General features: G+C 39.5%; 1 protein-coding gene across 1 annotated transcript in view; it reads left to right on the forward strand.

Moving 5' to 3' along the window:
- F5 (coagulation factor V) overlaps positions 1-18,457 on the forward strand; it is a 70,334-nt gene that overhangs the window by 36,024 nt on the left and 15,853 nt on the right. The window contains exons 8-16 of the mRNA XM_038542596.1: positions 1,132-1,309; positions 3,222-3,321; positions 3,723-3,934; positions 5,012-5,162; positions 7,185-7,397; positions 8,544-11,766; positions 14,622-14,793; positions 15,573-15,809; positions 16,660-16,873. Of these exons, the coding sequence (XP_038398524.1) occupies positions 1,132-1,309; positions 3,222-3,321; positions 3,723-3,934; positions 5,012-5,162; positions 7,185-7,397; positions 8,544-11,766; positions 14,622-14,793; positions 15,573-15,809; positions 16,660-16,873 (4,700 nt within the window). The remainder of the gene's footprint in view (positions 1-1,131; positions 1,310-3,221; positions 3,322-3,722; positions 3,935-5,011; positions 5,163-7,184; positions 7,398-8,543; positions 11,767-14,621; positions 14,794-15,572; positions 15,810-16,659; positions 16,874-18,457) is intronic.

The raw sequence follows: 18,457 nt of genomic DNA on the forward strand, positions 1-18,457 counted from the left end.
ATACATATGAAATTAATGCAAGTGAATATTTAGGAACTTCAGGGAACATCAGGAAGGTCAAAGAGGTGGGGTATATACTGTGTGAATGAGAGCTTTCTACTGCAATCAAAATCATTTGAACGTATTTGCTATTCAAAAAATTTAATTGAGAAAAAGAGCAAAAGAGGAACTTGCTCAGGATTATGTAACAATAATTGACAGAACTGAGATAAGATTCCAGGACTCTGGCAACAGTGTGTGCTTTTTTTTTTTTTTAATTTTATTTATTCATTCATGCATTCATGAGAGACACAGGGAGAGAGAGAGAGAGGCAGAAGCAGGCTCCATGCAGGAAGCCCGACACGGGACTCAATCCCAGGACTCCAGGATCACACCCTGGGCTGAAGGCAGGCGCTAAACCACTGAGCCACCCAGGGATCCCCCAGTGTGTGCTTTTTATTGTGCAAAATAAATGCACAAAAATGGGTAAATTCCATCATGGAACTTCCATTTTTACAAACTAAGACAATAAAGAGGACCAGGAGGAAAAGTGTTTCATGTTGCTGCCCCAAATCTTTTATCACAGTAGCTACAGAAGATGGGTGAAGGTGGTTGTTTTTTAGTTGGCACTGGGACTGGGTGGATGGTAGGAGGGCTAGCTCAACAGTGTGGAACTATGGCTAATAAAGATAGTCAAAGCTTCTTGGTATGGGAACATACTTTTAGAGATTGAGAAATACCTGGGAAGTCAATAAAGTTACCATAAATTAAGTGATAAGGAAGACTTGAGAAAAAAATCATAGTATGGCCTCTCCTTTCTTTTGGGTAGACCTTTTCCCAGAGATATCTAAGGTCTATTCTAGTGACCAGAGTGACAGGAAGTTCTAAGTAGTTATTTCCAACCATGCTACAACTTTATCGGTGGTAGAGAAGACAGATAAGAGGTTTTCAGTCTTCCAACTAGAGAGCAGATATTGGGACTTTGCAAACCACATTAAGAATTTTTTTTTTTTTTTTTTTTTTTTTTTTTAGAAAACTAGCACTGTAGCTAATCCAAGAGCAGAACTTCTAAGTACAAGGGTTTCCTCATCATACTGGGGTCTTTAGTTGAGGAAATGGTTTAATTTTTTAAAAAATTCATTTCACTTTAAGAAAATACAGATCTCTGCATTTGGATAATTTCTCAAACCAAATTGGGAAACAGTATAAGAAGGTTGTCTACAAACAGTACCAAGATGAGTCTTTCACCAAGCGTTTGGAGAATTTGAATATCAAAGAAGATGGGATCTTGGGCCCTGTTATCAGAGCCCAGGTCAGAGACACACTCAAAGTAAGTAACAGAAATATAGAACCATGGAAGAAATTAAATAGGAAAGACAGTTTATAAGTACTGGTTATTTGTATTAAAAAAAAATATGTCCATGTAGGTTTTTTAAAGATTTTATTTATTTTTTCATGAGACACACACAGAGCAAGGCAGAGACAGAGGCAGACGAAGAAGCAGACTCTCCACAGGGAGCCTGATGCGGGACTTGATCCCAGGACTCCAGGACCACGACCTGAACCATAGGCAGACACTCAACCACTGAGCCACGCAGGCACCCTGTCCATATAGTTTTTAATTCAAATGCAACTCTAGTTTTTATGTAGTATTTGCTCTGACTTATAGCCTACCTTATAATACAAAGCATCTGAGACAATTTATCAAATTATAAAGGAAAAAAACAAAGAGCCAAAGAGAGGTGAAAGATAATATGAGGACAAAGAAAATAAAGCCATGCATAGGTATAATAAAACACATGCCATATGCATGTTGCCTACAAATTTTGTCCAAAGCTTACTAGTAGCCAAGTAAAATATGTCAAGGCAAGGTTCACAGTAGTCATAAAGAAAACATAGTTTCCCCTGATACCAAGACCAGTTTCTCCCATGGATCCTTAAAAAGAGGATGCAGTATAATATAGTCCATAGAATCCTTGATATAATCCCTACAATGGTATAGTAAGTAAATTGCTGGGGCCCCTGGGTAGCTCAGTCGGTTAAGCATCTGACTCTTGATATTGGCTCTTGATAATCTCAGGGTCCTGAGACCGAGCCCTCATCTGGCTCCATGCTCAGCAGGGAGTCTGCTTGAGATTCTCTCTCTCCCTCTGCCCCTGCCCCACTACACACATTCTCTTTGTCTCTCAAATAAACAAATTATTCTTTAATAAATAAACCAGTAAGTCCCATAGTTTTGTAAAACAATGTTTGTCATTATAGCTGAGAGCATAACAGTAAACATAATTGAGTAGAAACAATTCATCATTGTGCTCTAAGTATGTAGTTCTCCCATGATTAGAATCCAATGAAGGTAAATTTAGATATGATTCAAGAACACCAAGTGTTCTTCAGACAACTTTCCTTAAAAATATGTTATCAAGCTTTTGATAAAAACTGAGCAGCAGAGAAGTAAAGGTTGCAATCTTTGGCAAGATTCTAGAATGCAGGTTATCTATAGATTAAGGGTGATCCAAATGCTTTGGCAATCAACCAACAGAAGATAAGATTAAAGTTCTCTTTTGAAGATTAAGGAGCCTAACTAGGACTCCTGTGTAAATGATGCTCCCCCTTCACCCCTTTGTTGGGGTGAACTAACATATCTGCACACAAGGACAATTCTGTTCATTTAAAAATAACAGAGGGATAGAAAGTAGCTTTTCTCAGTTCCTCTTTCCCTTCCCTCATTTCTGATTTCCCCCATCCCTTTTAGGTGCTTTTTAGCAAGTATAAATATACCTCACTGGAGATTCAGGATCTGGCTATTTGTGTGCCCCTCAGAAGTTGGCACCAAGACACTGTCCTAGGAGATCTGCCAGGCTGGAGAAGGGGATCATGTTCTAAAGAGGAGAAGGAACAGACACATCTGAAGACAGATGTGGTCCAAGCTGAGAGGAGAGGGGATGGGGCACGGGGATCAGTTTGGAAAGAGTGATATATTGTGAGGAAAATGTCACTCCTAAGGGAAGGATTCTCTTTCCATTTTCCACCTTACCAGGTGAGTCTCAAAAGTGAGACTCAAAACTGTCTCACAAGTTTCTGCCAGGTGATGGGAAGAGGTTGCTGCTGAGAGGAACAGAACAAGTTTGCGCACACGCACACACGCACCCTCCAACAAGTGAATATGCCAAGCTAGCATCCTATGTTAATTTTCACAATTGAATTTAAGTCCTAGAAATAATGAATTTGAATTAACTTTGTAGATCGTGTTCAAAAATATGGCCAGCCGTGTCTACAGCATTTACCCTCATGGAGTGACCTTCTCTCCTTATGAAGATGAAGTCAACTCTTCCTTCACTTCAGGTTTGAATTGGAGTCTACTGAATGAGACTATTCACCTCTGAGAGGATGCCATATTTTCCTACGGTCCTCTTTCCTCAGTAATGTAACTTGTGCAGTCAGGCACTATACAAGTAGGGTATCCTAAAAGTCAGAACCAAACCCTGCTCACTTCAGGGGTTTAGTTTACTTAGTGCTTGGAAGTAAATTCTTAGTCCCATGGCTGCCATAGCGGCCATAGCGGCCTCTAGTGGAGCAATCTCTAATGGCGACATGTAATCCAGGGTTCTGTTAAGTGGAGCTTAATATAAAAAGAATATTCCTTTCCTAATATTAATTGGTTTTAATGAGAACCCCCTGTTTGTCTATTTGTTTAATGTAATAATTTTGAAAATGGAAACAATTTTGACTCTATTTTCTTTCAGACAATAACACCATGATCAGAGCAGTTCAACCAGGGGAAACCTATACTTATAAGTGGAACATCCTAGAGTCTGATGAACCCACAGAAAATGATGCACAGTGCTTAACGAGACCATACTACAGTAATGTGGACGTCACAAGGGACATTGCCTCTGGGCTGATTGGGCTACTTCTAATTTGTAAGAGCAGATCCCTGGATAAGCGAGGCATACAGGTATTCCATCCATGAAATAAACTTTCAGAAACTCTGAGAACTTCTGGCTGGAACAGATTAGATCTCCTTGCTAAATAATGAGGCTTCTTCTAGAGAACAGAAAATATTATGTTGTCCTCTTCAGTGAAAATCTGACAACATTTATTCCTTTGGGCTCTTTTTTTTTTCTTGTCTATTTTCATCTAGATTCTTACTCTAGAAGGCAGTTCTATCATGTGACACCATATTTTGTCTTGGTGTGAAATTCCAGGTCTTCTGCTGTGTGATCAGCAAATCACTTAGCCTTTTTTAAATTTCTTCCTTTTATCAAATGGGTAATGCCCTCCTAAACAAATTTTACAGGGTTATTTTGGGGCTCAGCGAGATACCACCTGGTAAAAGTGTAAAGCTTTCTACCAACCCTTGTTATTTTTAAGAGACCTGCACCAGAGAGATAACAATTTGGGAACATAGCATCTGATGAAGTTGAACCCAGGCAATGGTCCACCTCTAGTGAGACTAAATCATAGAGAAAAAAAAGTGAACAAAGATATGGATCTTCATTGGAGAATAATAGTCTTATATTATTAACTTAAAATTCCCATTAAGGCAAAGCTATAATCAAAGAAGTTCATCCTAAGGCATACAAAATAAATCTATTCCTAGAAACATCAGAAATGGGTATTTGGAAGACTTTCATTTCTTGAGCTAAGAAAGGAAACAGGGAGAGATAGAAAGCTTTCCTATTACAACCTTCTGCTCTATCCTTTGCAACTATTTGGAGCACATCTAGTCCATTATTCAGGTTAAAATGTATCCACTTACAGAGATAACAATTACGGCTGCCATGAGGAGAAGAAATTTTTCTATTAGGGTGTTTTCTGATCTGCTCTGTTTGTCTTTGCATATTACATTGGTTCTAACAAAGGCTCTGTACAAAAAAAAGGCTCTGTACAAAATTGGCTCTCTCTCATAAATGCCTGAATTTGTGGCTTCAGTGTCCCCAAGACTGTGCCTCTTTGGTTTCTGAGAACTCAGTATTGTGGGTTAGTATCAACTGTAACATTAATTACTGAACACAGCACGTTTTTCCTCCAGAGGGCAGCAGACATTGAGCAGCAGGCTGTGTTTGCTGTGTTTGATGAGAACAAGAGCTGGTACATTGAGGACAATATCAACAAATTCTGTGAAAATCCTGATAAGGTGAAACGTGATGACCCCAAGTTTTATGAATCAAACATCATGAGCAGTAAGTCAAATCACTGTTTTTGTCCATCATGTTTTCACTCCCATGCTTAAAAGTATGACTGTGCATAAAGGCAGAGACATGGATTAGAATCCACTCATCTCTCATCCTCAATTACAATCCAGGGATTTGATGATGAAGTTCCTGGGTGATAGCAACCCTGTTAAGCAAATGGCCAAAAGCTTGTTCTCCTTAGGAAAGCTTCTTGGTCTCATGCTCCAAATGTGCATATACGTATATGTACATGCTCTTGGCATATCCACTCTAAAGGAACAGAGTGAGAGGTGGGGGTGGTAAGGAAAGGGGCTATAGGCTTTGGTCAGCAGTATATGGGAGTTTTAGACTGGGTGCAAGGTGAACAGTCTTTATGGCCAGGGCAGAAAGAAAGTAAGTAATCCAAAGGTGGATGGCCAAATCAAACTAAGGCAATATGCATATGGGGAGCCAAGAATCTTAAAAAGCCAAGCCATGAAGAGGTTTGAAGTGAGCAGTAAGAAGTTCAGAACAGAAGGAATTCCATGAGCCAAAGTTGAGGCATTTGCTGTGGTTTTCAATTTCAGCACCAAAAGCCAATGCTATGAGAAGACTGAGAGAAATTTCAGTAAACCAGCTAGAAGCAAACTTTGCCACAGTGGTCAGTGTCTCCACCACTGTTCCTCAGTCAAGAGTCATTATGATCACTTTCTCTAATAGGTAATCATAGATATGAGGAGGACTTCGCCATAGTTTATTCATATAGTTTCAGATGAATTATTGGAATTATCAGAACTGGCATGTGCCATGAAAATAATTCCAAATGGGGAGTTATTCAGCTTTCTTTGCATAATTTCATTTTTGGCAGTGAATCTGTCATAGTTTTGGTCTAGTACTACCCATTAGAAATTATGTGTGAGCCACAAATATAATTTAAAAATTTCTAGTAGCTATATGAATAATTAAAGAGAAATATATCCCAAATATTATCATTTTAATATAAACCAATATAAAAATTGATGAGATTTCCTTTTTTATTTCATACTAGGTCTCTGAAATCTGGTGTGTATTTTACACTTACAGCACATCTCAATCCAGTTTGTCCACATTTCAAGTGCTCAATAGCCACTTGTAATTAGTGGCTACAGTACTAGACCATACAGCTATGGACCATTTAGAAGAGTCTCCTGAATATAATACAAACTACAAGCGTATTATGTCAGGAAGTTATTCAGTAAATATTTAAGTGTTCACTAGTGCCAGACATTGTACTATTATCAGGGCTGGAGTGGTAACCTGGGCTGATGTGGGCCTTGCCCTCATAGAAATTAAACCTGTGATTTTATTACCATGCTTAAAACCTAAGTAAAGATACTGCTTTTGAAAGATAATGAAAATGTGTGAACTCAGTACTTGAATGAAAACTATAGATTATCTCAATGTAAAGAAGGAACAATAAAAAATTGTGCTAAATATGCATGCCTTTTAGGGACATTACTTCTTATTCACTAATATGTCAATATGAATTTCTTATATTATGCTTTTCTTCCAGGAAGAATTATTCTAAATAATATTCTAAGTTGATGTTTAGAATATCTTTTTTTAAAGATTTTATTTATTTATTCATGAGAGTCACAGAAAGAGAGGCAGAGACATAGGCAGAGGGAGAAGCAGGGACTCTATCCCAGGACCCCAGGATCATGACCTGAGCCCAAGGCAGACGCTCTAGAATATCTTTAAAAGCAAAATGTGGAAAACAGGGCATTTGATATACACTTGACAAATGAATGAATAAGTCAACAAGAATGAAAGGCTTTGTCTTTATCCTAATATTTTTCCCTTAGCCAAGGGAGAACTTAGGAAAATAAGTTCTCATTTGGGATGTCTGAGTTCTGAGTTTGACCTTCTAGTCACATGTTAGACCTGGTGAAGTTTATCATAATTACTGCTTTGACACAACCAAATTAATATTGAGACATTAATCTTAGGTATAATTAGACACATTCCTTTTTTTGGCAGAGGCTTGTATGTTAACAGATTTTACTCTTTCAGCTATCAATGGCTATGTGCCCGAGAGTATACCCACACTAGGATTCTGCTTTGATGATACTGTCCAGTGGCACTTCTGCAGTATAGGGACCCAGGATGACATTTTGACCATTCACTTCACTGGGCATTCATTCATCTATGGAAAGAGACATGAAGACACCTTGACCCTCTTCCCTATGCGTGGGGAATCTGTGACTGTCACAATGGATAATGTTGGTAAGAGCCTGGACAGTTGGAAAGGAACCTCTGGTCTATAAAAGTCTGCTGCAGCTTTCCAGACTACCACAGTTCCTGAGTTTATCTTTCTGGTACCTTACAGGCTTTCCTTTCAATACTTCTCATGATTTCTATTTGGGGGAATTAATTACTTAAATGCGTCCAGTCCCCTAATGTGGGTTTCATATATTCTTCTCCAGGCTACATGAGAAGTACAGACACAACAGCAAAAAGATAAGGTATGATTTAGAGGAGAAAGCATGAACATTCAGCCACAAAAGAGTGTTTCTTTTATCAAAATGAGCTTTCCAGTGTTTAAAGCTAGCCATGCCACTGTGGGTTAGTGATCATCAGATACAGAGCCTTGGAGGCTGGACTCACAGACAGCAGTGGAAAGCATGGAAAGCACATGGGCTTTGGAGTTCCTCAGATGTGCTCTGACACTCAGTATCTGTGTAACCTTGGACATGTTACTTGACCTCACTGAGCTTCTGTTTATTCATCTCAAAAACACAATAACATTTAACAGGGTTGTTTTGACCATTAATTGTCATATATACCAAGTGCTTAGGACTCAACAAGTGGTAACTATTGGAAACTCCCCAGGAAATCGTCTGTATGCCAGTGGATAATACCATTTCAAAGAGATTCAAAATTTCCCTGGGCCCACTTGAATCATTTATTGCTTAGAAATATATAGATGTCTCTTACTTATAGGAGTGAACATCATCATCCTCCCCCCTACTCCAATTTTCAAACAAGACGTTTATGATATTCAAAGCCCACTTTATTCCTAACTCATCCTTTTTAAGTATAGTGACTCTTAAACTATCTGTGCTAATACTTTTCTCCCTAATCTCCACTGACCAATACTTTTGATCCATATTCTGTTATATGAGATGAGTGCACTGATCCCATGCTTGGATACACAGCAATGTCAAATTGGTAAACAGTTTTCTAAACAACTTACGCCCAACTTCTCTCCTTATGTCATTGTAGAACATGATCAGCAGTGGCCCCTACACCACACTTGAGTATCACTAACTGATCATGTTCATTGAAAATTATCTGCCACAATGGATTGTAGGGTTTCTATATATTTTTCTGGATTTAGCACTCTCTGTTTTCTCTGTCTCTGTTCTGCAGGAACTTGGATGTTAACTACAATAAATTCCAGTCCAAGAAGCAAAAACCTAAGGCTGAGATTCAGGGATGTTAAGTGTATCCGGGATGATTATGAAGACTCCTATGAGATTATATATGAATCTCTAGCACCTACAGTCATGACTACCCGGAAAATGCGTGATTCCCCAGAAGACAATGGTGATGAGAATGATGCTGACTATGATTACCAGAACAACCTGGCTTCATGGTTAGGAATTAGGTCATTCAGAAATTCATCACTTAATCAAGAGGAAGATGAGTTTAATCTTACTGCCCTAGCTCTGGAGAACAATTCTGAATTCTATCCTCCAAATACCGATACAGCTCTTAATTCCAATTCTTCTTCCTTACGTAATTTTAGCAGGCTTATTGTCTATAACTTTGCAAAACCTCAGAAAACTCTTCCTCACCCAGAAGCCACCACAGCTGGTCCCCCTCTGGGACACATTGGCTTAGACAAGAACTCAGTTCTCAACCATTCCACGGCAGAGCATTCCAGCCCTTATTCTGAAGATTCTATGGAGGATCCTCTGCAGTCAGATATCACAGGGGTAAAATTACTTCCACTTGATGCAGAAGGATTCAGGAATCAAGAACATGCTAGGCATAAGGGAGGAGAGCACACAGCAAAGCACAAGTTCTCCCAGGTGGGATTTTCAGCACCTAAACCTGGGAGACATTTAAGCCAAGGCAACTCTTCTCCTTCCAGAATAGGACCCTGGAAAGACCTTCCCAATGATCTGTTACTTTTAAAACAAAATAATCCATCTAAGATTTTGAATGGGAAATGGCATCTTGTTTCTGAGAAAGGTAGTTATGAAATAGTCCCAGATGCTGAAGACATGGCTGTTGATAAGCTGTTGGACAGCCCCCAGAATACATCAAAGTCTTGGGGAGAAAGCATCCCACTCTCAAACAAGCACAGAAAGCAGAGTGGTTACCCAAAATTTTCTGGAGTTAGAAATAAAACTCTACAAGTAAAATGGGACAGAGGAAATGGTGGATTGAAGAAAAGCCTTTTTCTCATTAAGACACGAAAAAAGAAAAAAGAACAGAAGCTTGCACACCCTATTCCTCTATCTCCAAGGAGCTTCCATCCTCTAAGAGGAAAGGCCAATACCACATTTTCAGACAGGAGACTTGATCATTCATCATTACTCCATAAATCCAATGGAAGATCTTTTCCTGCAGGCCTCAATCAGACATTCCCCTCTATGAATCTTACCCTGTTAGCCTCACTTCCTGACCATAATCAGAATCCCCCAAATGACACCAGTCAAACAAGCTCCCCTTTAGATCTGTATCAGACAGTACTCCCAGAAGAACACTATCAAACATTCCCTATTCAAGACTCTAATTCAATGCACTCCACTGTGGACTCTAGTCACACGTCTCCCCCAGAGCCTGGCCAGATGCAGGACTATGACCTAAGACACGAGCCCTTCCCTACTGACATTGGTCAAATGTTCCCCTCCTTGGAACCTGAAGCCTGGCAGGCAACCATCTCTGCAGATCTCGACCAAACAACCCTTTTTCCAGACCTCAGCAAGACAACCCTTTCTCCAGACTTCGACCAAACAACACTTTCTCCAGACCTCGACCAGACAACCTTTTCTCCAGACCTTGACCAGACAACCTTTTCTGCAGACCTCAGCCAGACCACCCTCTCTCCAGACTTTGACCAAACAATGCTTTCTCCAGACCTCGACCAGACAACCTTTTCTCCAGACCTCAGCCAGACAACCCTTTCTCCAGACCTCAGTAAGACCACCCTTTCTCCAGACTTTGACCAAACAACACTTTCTCCAGACCTCGACCAGACAACCTTTTCTCCAGACCTCGACCAGACAACCTTTTCTCCAGACCTCAGCCAGACAACCCTTTCTCCAGACCTCAGCAAGGCAACCCTTTTTCCAGACTTTGACCAAACAACGCTTTCTCCAGACCTCGACCAGACAACCTTTTCTCCAGACCTCGACCAGACAGCCTTTTCTTCAGACCTCAGCCAGACAACCCTTTCTCCAGACCTCAGCAAGACAACCCTTTTTCCAGACTTTGACCAAACAACACTTTCTCCAGACCTCGACCAGACAACCTTTTCTCCAGATCTCGACCAGACAACCTTTTCTCCAGACCTCAGCCAGACAACCCTTTCTCCAGACCTCAGCAAGACAATCCTTTTTCCAGACTTTGACCAAACAACACTTTCTCCAGACCTCGACCAGACAACCTTTTCTCCAGACCTCGACCAGACAACCTTTTCTCCAGACCGCAGCCAGACAACCCTTTCTCCAGACCTCAGCAAGACAACCCTTTCTCCAGACTTTGACCAAACAACGCTTTCTCCAGACCTCGACCAGACAACCTTTTCTCCAGACCTTGACCAGACAACCTTTTCTCCAGACCTCAGCCAGACAACCCTTTCTCCAGACCTCAGTAAGACAACCCTTTCTCCAGACTTTGACCAAACAACGCTTTCTCCAGACCTCGACCAGACAACCTTTTCTCCAGACCTTGACCAGACAACCTTTTCTCCAGACCTCAGCCAGACAACCCTTTCTCCAGACCTCAGTAAGACAACCCTTTCTCCAGACTTTGACCAAACAACGCTTTCTCCAGACCTCGACCAGACAACCTTTTCTCCAGACTTTGGCCAGACGATCCTTTCTCCAGACTTTGATCAGATTCTCCTTTCCCCAGACCTCAGCCAGGCAACTCTCTCTCCAGACATTAGTCAAACAGCCCTTCCTCCTGATCTCAGGCAGACATCACTTCCCCTAGACCTTGATCAGACATCCTACACCTCTGAATCTAGTCCATCAATTCTTCTTCCAGAATTTGGTCAGACTTTGCCTTATCCAGACCTTGGTCAGGTGCCATCTCTCACACCATCTCCTACCCTAAATAATGCTTTTCCACCAGAGGAACTTAATCCACCAGTTGTAGTAGGTCTCAGTGCAAATGATGGAGATTATATTGAGATTATTCCAAGGCAGAAGGAAGAGAGCAGTGAAGAATACTCTGCTGAAATTGGTTATGTGACTTATGATGACCCTTACCAAACTGACACTAGGACAGACATTAACTCTTCCAGAAATCCTGACAACATTGCAGCATGGTACCTCCGCAGCAACAATGGAAACAGAAAATATTATTACATTGCTGCTGAAGAACTATACTGGGATTATTCAAAATTTGCTCAAAGGTTTGACCAAATTTCCTCCTTTTATATTCTCATTTTCCACTACTGCTAAAAAGATTGCTACAGTCCAAGGAAATAATTCTGGGTAAATTATACTAAGTATAATTTAGGTCCCCTATTGGAATTTGTCCTATAGAATTTCCTTTGTCAATTCCAGTTGAACTTCCCTACATTAGGTGACATTTGGACAGTATAAGAACAATAGCTGTAAGAAGTCTATGATATTCTATAGTTTAAGAAGCTCTCTCTTCTCCTCCTTTCACCACACGTTTCTACTCCCTTTTCTTGCCTCAATGCAGAACCCAACCTATCCATAGCTACCTGCTACTCAACACAATTTCATTGAAGTTGGCTTCAAATCAAAATTTGTGATGTAGAAATCTCCTTTTGCATTTGTTTACCAAAACACATTTTAAAATTGTTTACTCATCAACATAAAGTATACAGCATCTTAGTGATGTTTAATTCAAATTACATGAGGTTCCAGTATCAGAGGCCAAGGATACAAACCAGTTTAGAAACAAAAAGCAAGTTTATGCCCTCAACTGAGACAATCATTAAATGACAAGTTTTCTTTTGAACTTGAGTTTTAACTTGGCTAATAGAATCACTCATTTAATAACTCTTTAATGAATGCTTATTCTCTCCTAAGCATTGTGCTAAGTGCTGAGACTCTAAAAGAGAATGTAAATATACATGACTCCTGTCCCCATGGAATTTGTGTCTAGTTGGGTGGGTGGATATGAATTTATTGCTCATATAAATAAGTGTAAATAAGTGTAAAATATAACTAGCTAAAGACCGAGAAGGAAAGGTAGATACATGGCGATATGAGACTTGAGGAATCTGACCCTGAAGAAGTGGCATTTGACCTACGATCAGAAGATGAATAGGAGTGAGCCAGGCAAGAAGTAGAGAGGAGAGAACAGTCTAGACAGAGAGAAAAGCATGATGAGGCCCTGTGGAAGAAGGAAGTCCTCAAGCATGTGTAGTTGGAGCTCAAGAAGAGAGTGAGTGCTAAGAAAGCACTAGCTCTGCAAAGACCAAATGCCATTAGGTTTTGTAGGCCATGGGAAGAATTTTGGTGTTTATCCAAAGATCAATGAGAAACACTTCAAAAGTTCTAAGCCATTCCTTGTTTCCTGGAATATGTCAGTTCCTTTCCTGGACCTTGTTACTTTCATTTTTTAAATAAAGGTGTTACACCAAATGGCCCCCAAGATCCTCTTCAGATTTAACGTTGCAGGGTTCCAGCCACCCTTCAACCATAGAGTTGAAGGAGTTCATGCAAGTTTGTAAGTGTCCTAACTTACAACAGAGGGTTTCTAAGGAATCCATATACATTTTTAAAAGAGTTTTCAATTCAATTCTGCTTAACGATGGAAAGCCATAATGGGCTGGACTCTGTATTCTTGGATAACAATATAAAGAAAGAAGAGAGAGAGGGACAAGGGGCAAAGTTTAGCCAGCTACAGGTTCTCTGGGACACAATGTGGTGACCATGCTTAAACTGTCTAACTATAGTACACAGCTTTTACAGAAGCTAACAGTTACACTAAAAATCAAAAACCAAAGTGTAATTAGAGTAAGGAGACACAATGCATGGTATGGCTTACAGAAATTATTTCATTAATCTGCATCCTGGCATTTCCATATAAGAACTGTTAGTTTAAAACACATTTTCAGGGTGCCTGGGTGGCTTAGTCAGTTAAGCTTCCAACTCTTGATTTCAGTTCAGGTCATGATTTCAGGGCTATGTCAGGCTCCACACTGGGCATGGAGCCTGCTTAAGATTCTCTCTCTCTCCCTCTTCCTCTGTTCTTCTTCCTCTAAAATACAATAATAAAACACACACACACACATTTTCCCATTGTTATATGAGAATAAATAGTTTATCTAGGGATTTCTAAGAGAGGCCCTAAAGGAATAAGATTCAAGGCCTTTCCAAAGTGGAAAGGAATGGAACCAATTCCTTCAAAATCTTATATACCATTCCAGATATGCAACCCATGTTTATGGCAGTCAAAGTGGCTTTGCTTGTCCCCATGTGTTCTGTGAAACTATGTTATGCTCAGAGTCTGGAAGGATGGGGCCAGTGGTCCAGGAAGACTGGAAGGAAGGCAGAATGGGATTCTCCTGGTGCATAAAAAATACTATGAGACTAATGGAGGAGCTTTTGGCCTGCTTCCATAGGCTTGAGAAATTTAAGAGTCAGTGAGAAAATATGATGTGCTCTGGCCCCAGACAGGGCTGGTGAATTACACAAGGAATAATCTGATTTAACAAAGCAAATTTGAGAATGACTACTTTCAGAGTACAAACTGCCATCTAGTGACCTTCACAGGGGTGACAATTGTCATTCATTAACGCATTAAACAAAAATCTATCAAGTACCTACTATGTGCCAGGTAACTTGTGAGGTACTAGAAATAAAACAGTGAGCAAACTAGGTATGATTCCTGACCTCATGGGGCTTTCACTCTAGTATCAGAGTCAGATTTTAATAGATAATATCACAAATAAATGACATATAATTTACCATATATACTAGAGAAATATAAAAATACTACAAGAATATACTATATATACTCTGACAATACTATGGAAACTTAAAGAATGATATAGAGAGATTTGACCTAGTCTAAAGGAAAACAACCTAAGCAATGATATGCGAACTAGGATCTGAAGGATATTTACTGGTTTAAGTTTTTACTCATTATATTCTCATTCATTTGTTCCTCAAGTATTGATTAAATATTCATGCTAGATACTATACCCAAAACAGGGATAATTCCCCTAATTCTTGGAATGGTCTTTCATTTGTTCTTTTAAATAAATACCATTCTTAATTATTTTAGTGAAGATGTCGATGACCATATACATGCTCAAGAGAACACCGTATACAAGAAAGTAGTCTTTCGAAAGTACCTTGATAGCACTTTTACCAAACGTGATCCTTTGGGGGAGTATGAAGAGCATCTCGGCATTCTTGGTCCCGTTATTAGAGCTGAAGTGGATGATGTCATCCAAGTAAGTCATCTTTTGAGCATTGCTAAGATCATCAGAGGAATTTTCACAAGCACCAGAGGGTTGTAGCAGCGAAAGGGGCAAGAGGGCTATAGGTAATTTATTTTCCAAAATTAACAAATAATTACATTTCTCTTCAGAGACTGCTTGCCAAGTAATTTGATAATCTTCAAGAAAAAAAATGGTCTCAAAAAAAAGAAAAAAAAATGATCTCATGATTTTATTTCGGCCTTTGCTGAGCTCCTATTCATTCTGTAAGGGCCAAATCTGTTTTCCCTAAGAAACCGTTTTTACTACACAACCTCTCCTGCACATTCAACCCAATTGCTCCTTTCAAGCATCCCCATCTAACCCCATTCATACTTTGTTTACACACTTTTGGTCTCTATATTTATAACTTGAATCCACATGTGTAGGTGTCTTCATCAGGAGGTTGAAAGCATATTGTGAGCAAGATCCAAAGCTCATTCACCTTCAAATCTGCAGCACCTGCTGTGATCATTTCATTTGTGCCTAATGTCAATACTTTTGTTTTGAGCCAAAGAACAAACATGTTTGGGGTTTCTAGGGTAAGCTGCTTGGGCCCTATCTGACTCACAGTTGTAAAAACTAGATGACATAATGTATATGTTACTTTGTACTTGTATGCAATTAATATATCTTACTGTATATAGATATAAGTCTCTAACTAACCATCCACTTTTGCTTATAATATGACCATTTTTTTTTAATTTGGATTTTTGTTGAACTTAAGTCCATTTGTGGATCATTCTTTTTTCTAGGTTCGTTTTAAAAATTTAGCATCCAGACCATACTCTCTTCATGCCCATGGGCTTTCCTATGAAAAATCATCAGAGGGAAAGACTTATGAAGATGACTCTCCTGAATGGTTTAAGGAAGATAATGCTGTTCAGCCAAATAGCAGTTATACGTATGTATGGCATGCCACCACACGATCTGGGCCAGAAAATCCTGGCTCTGCCTGTCGGGCGTGGGCCTACTACTCAGCAGTAAACCCGGTAGGTATATTGATTGAAAGTTTTTGTCATTTCCCTAACCTTATGACCTGAGTCCACCAAATGGAAGAGTCAAATGATTTCTCGTTAAATGTCTTGCTCTCCATGAGGAATGTGTAAGGATATTGGGTAACAGTCTATAGCTATTTGTCTTCAGATGATTGTGGGAGAGTAGCAGGTGTTCAGTGGAGAGGAGGGAGGAGTATTGAAATGGTTGACCCCAGTCAGAGTGACTACCTTTGCAGAGGAAGACATTTATTTGCAATTTCCTTGAGCAAGTTTTAGCTTTCTTTTGTTCTTTCTTTATGAAAGAACTGCAAAATCAAGGTGGCTTCATGTGGGGCATGGTAGAGAGAGAGAGAGCACAGACATATTTCAATCCCTATCCTGTCACTTACCATGTGAGCCTAAGATAATTACTTGATCTCATTCAGCCTCAGTTTCTAAAGCTAAAAATGAGAAAACAATAGATAGCACACAATAAACACTTGGTAATGTTTGCTTAATAAATGAGCTTATTTTTATTAAACAGGATTGCTGTCTGAATTAAATAAGATACTACCAGCAAAATATTTGCTATGAGAGTAGATGCTCAATAAATAGTAATTATAATAGTACTGATATTGTCATTAACATTATCATTACTGACATGCCAAGATAAAGGACTAATCAGATAAAGGACTATGAGTGCTACAAAATCAGATGATACCCATGCTTAATAAGCTACTCATCTATAATCTTCAAATTCAGAGCCCCTGAGGTTTCCTCTTCTCTATAAATCAGAGATTACCAAAAAGCAAAGGAAATCCTGAGAAAGAGAAAATCTGTGAAATTTGCATCTACTGTCTTCCAGGAAAAGGATATCCATTCTGGCTTGATAGGTCCCCTTCTGATCTGTCGAAAAGGAGTACTTGATAAGAGCAACACACCCATGGATATAAGAGAATTCGTCTTACTTTTTATGGTCTTTGATGAGAAGAAGAGCTGGTACTATAAAAAGAAAGCCCAGTCCCCAAGGTCTTGGAGACTTACATCCTCAGAAGCAAAACACTCTCATGAGTTTCATGGTATTTTCCTTTGACTTTGATCTAATCTCTGAACTAAATCACAAGGGGTGACTGTGATTCTTGCCCTAGGTCTTCATAAAATTAGACAAAAGGTGCTTCTGAAAAATTGGGAGCTAAAACTCACCGCTGGTCCTTAAATGTCTGAGGGGTAATGTCACCCGGCAGGTGGCACTGCACATAAAGGACCCAGAGAAGGTCTGAAAGCTAGCACGGGAGACCAACCAACAAAAAGCCAGTGTGCCACAGCTGGTAGCATGAATCAAAAAGCATTATCACTTTTTCATTTATCACTAAAGGATCACTAAAGGAACTATCACTAAAGGAACTAATCACTAAAGGAACAATCATTTATTTAGAAGTAATTACCCATATGTACTTTCTAAAGAAGAATGATGGTGACCAGCTCTCAGAAGTTCCCAGGTGGCATCCGAAGCATCTAAAATAGAACAAGAGAGAACACTGGGTAGTTGAGTGATAGGAGAATCATGTCAAGGGAGCATTTGTCAGGGGAGTGAGAAAAGCATATGTACCCTGAACTCCATTCAGGAATTTTGTCTGTTAAGTGTCCACTGAGTTAAAAGTAGTTTTAGAGAAAGATAGAATTTAGGATTTGGTGAACAACAAAGAGAATGACTTGGGGGTTAGAGAATAAATGGAAACTGATAAGCCCTGTTTTCAGATTTTGGTGAATGTAGGGGATAGCTGCAAGATTTCTGACATGAAGGATCTATGCTTTGGGTAGGGGTCAGTCAGTCATTCCATGTAACAGGAAAGGAGAAAGTTGCTATTGCTTAAGGAATAATAATAATAATAACAATAATAATAATAATAATAATAATAATAAAGACATACACAACATCCACTTCACTGCCACCATAATTCACCAAGGCTAAGTAGGTCTATACTGCCCCCTCTGGCCCATTTACACTTGGGCTGCCCTTCTTAACTCTACTTTTCTCATTAAACTTCTGTTCATGTGGAATACAATCTGATCTCACCCATATCAACACTTTGGAGTAGAGACATAAACAATATGATTTATGATCTGCTCTAAAACCCTACCCCCTGACTGCTTATCGCACAAGGTTAAAAAGATTCTATTAGGTGTTCTAAAATAGAATTAGTGGAAAGCTAATTGATAAACTCCAAGCAGAACTTCCTTTTCTCTTCTCCTACCATTTCTAGGCTTTTTAATCCATGGCACTTGGTCTCAGGGGTGGGAAGCAAACTCTCCTGAAATCTTCCAACCTCATGGGAAAGCATAGGCCTCAGAATCAGATCTGGTGGTCTCTTAGCTATCCTGTAATGTCTGAGAACCCTCAAGCCACTGCTTCCCAATTCCTCAAAGAAAGAGTAAAATACATCCAGTATGGTTTAGTTTTAAATGCATTGTAGTTGAAGTCTCTATAATTGGGTAATCCCCATGGTATAGTATTTATCAGGGTATTTAATGGAGCAGACCACCTGAGTTCCCAGCTTCAAACTCAGCACCTGGCCTTTTGCAGTATGCGCTCAGTAATTGTTTACTGAATTAGTGAATAAATGAACAAATTCTATCACTCAGTTTAATTTATCAAATGTTGG

The sequence above is a fragment of the Canis lupus genome, chromosome 7 (assembly GCF_011100685.1).
Source record: "Canis lupus familiaris isolate Mischka breed German Shepherd chromosome 7, alternate assembly UU_Cfam_GSD_1.0, whole genome shotgun sequence".
NCBI classification, from domain to species: Eukaryota; Metazoa; Chordata; class Mammalia; order Carnivora; family Canidae; genus Canis; species Canis lupus.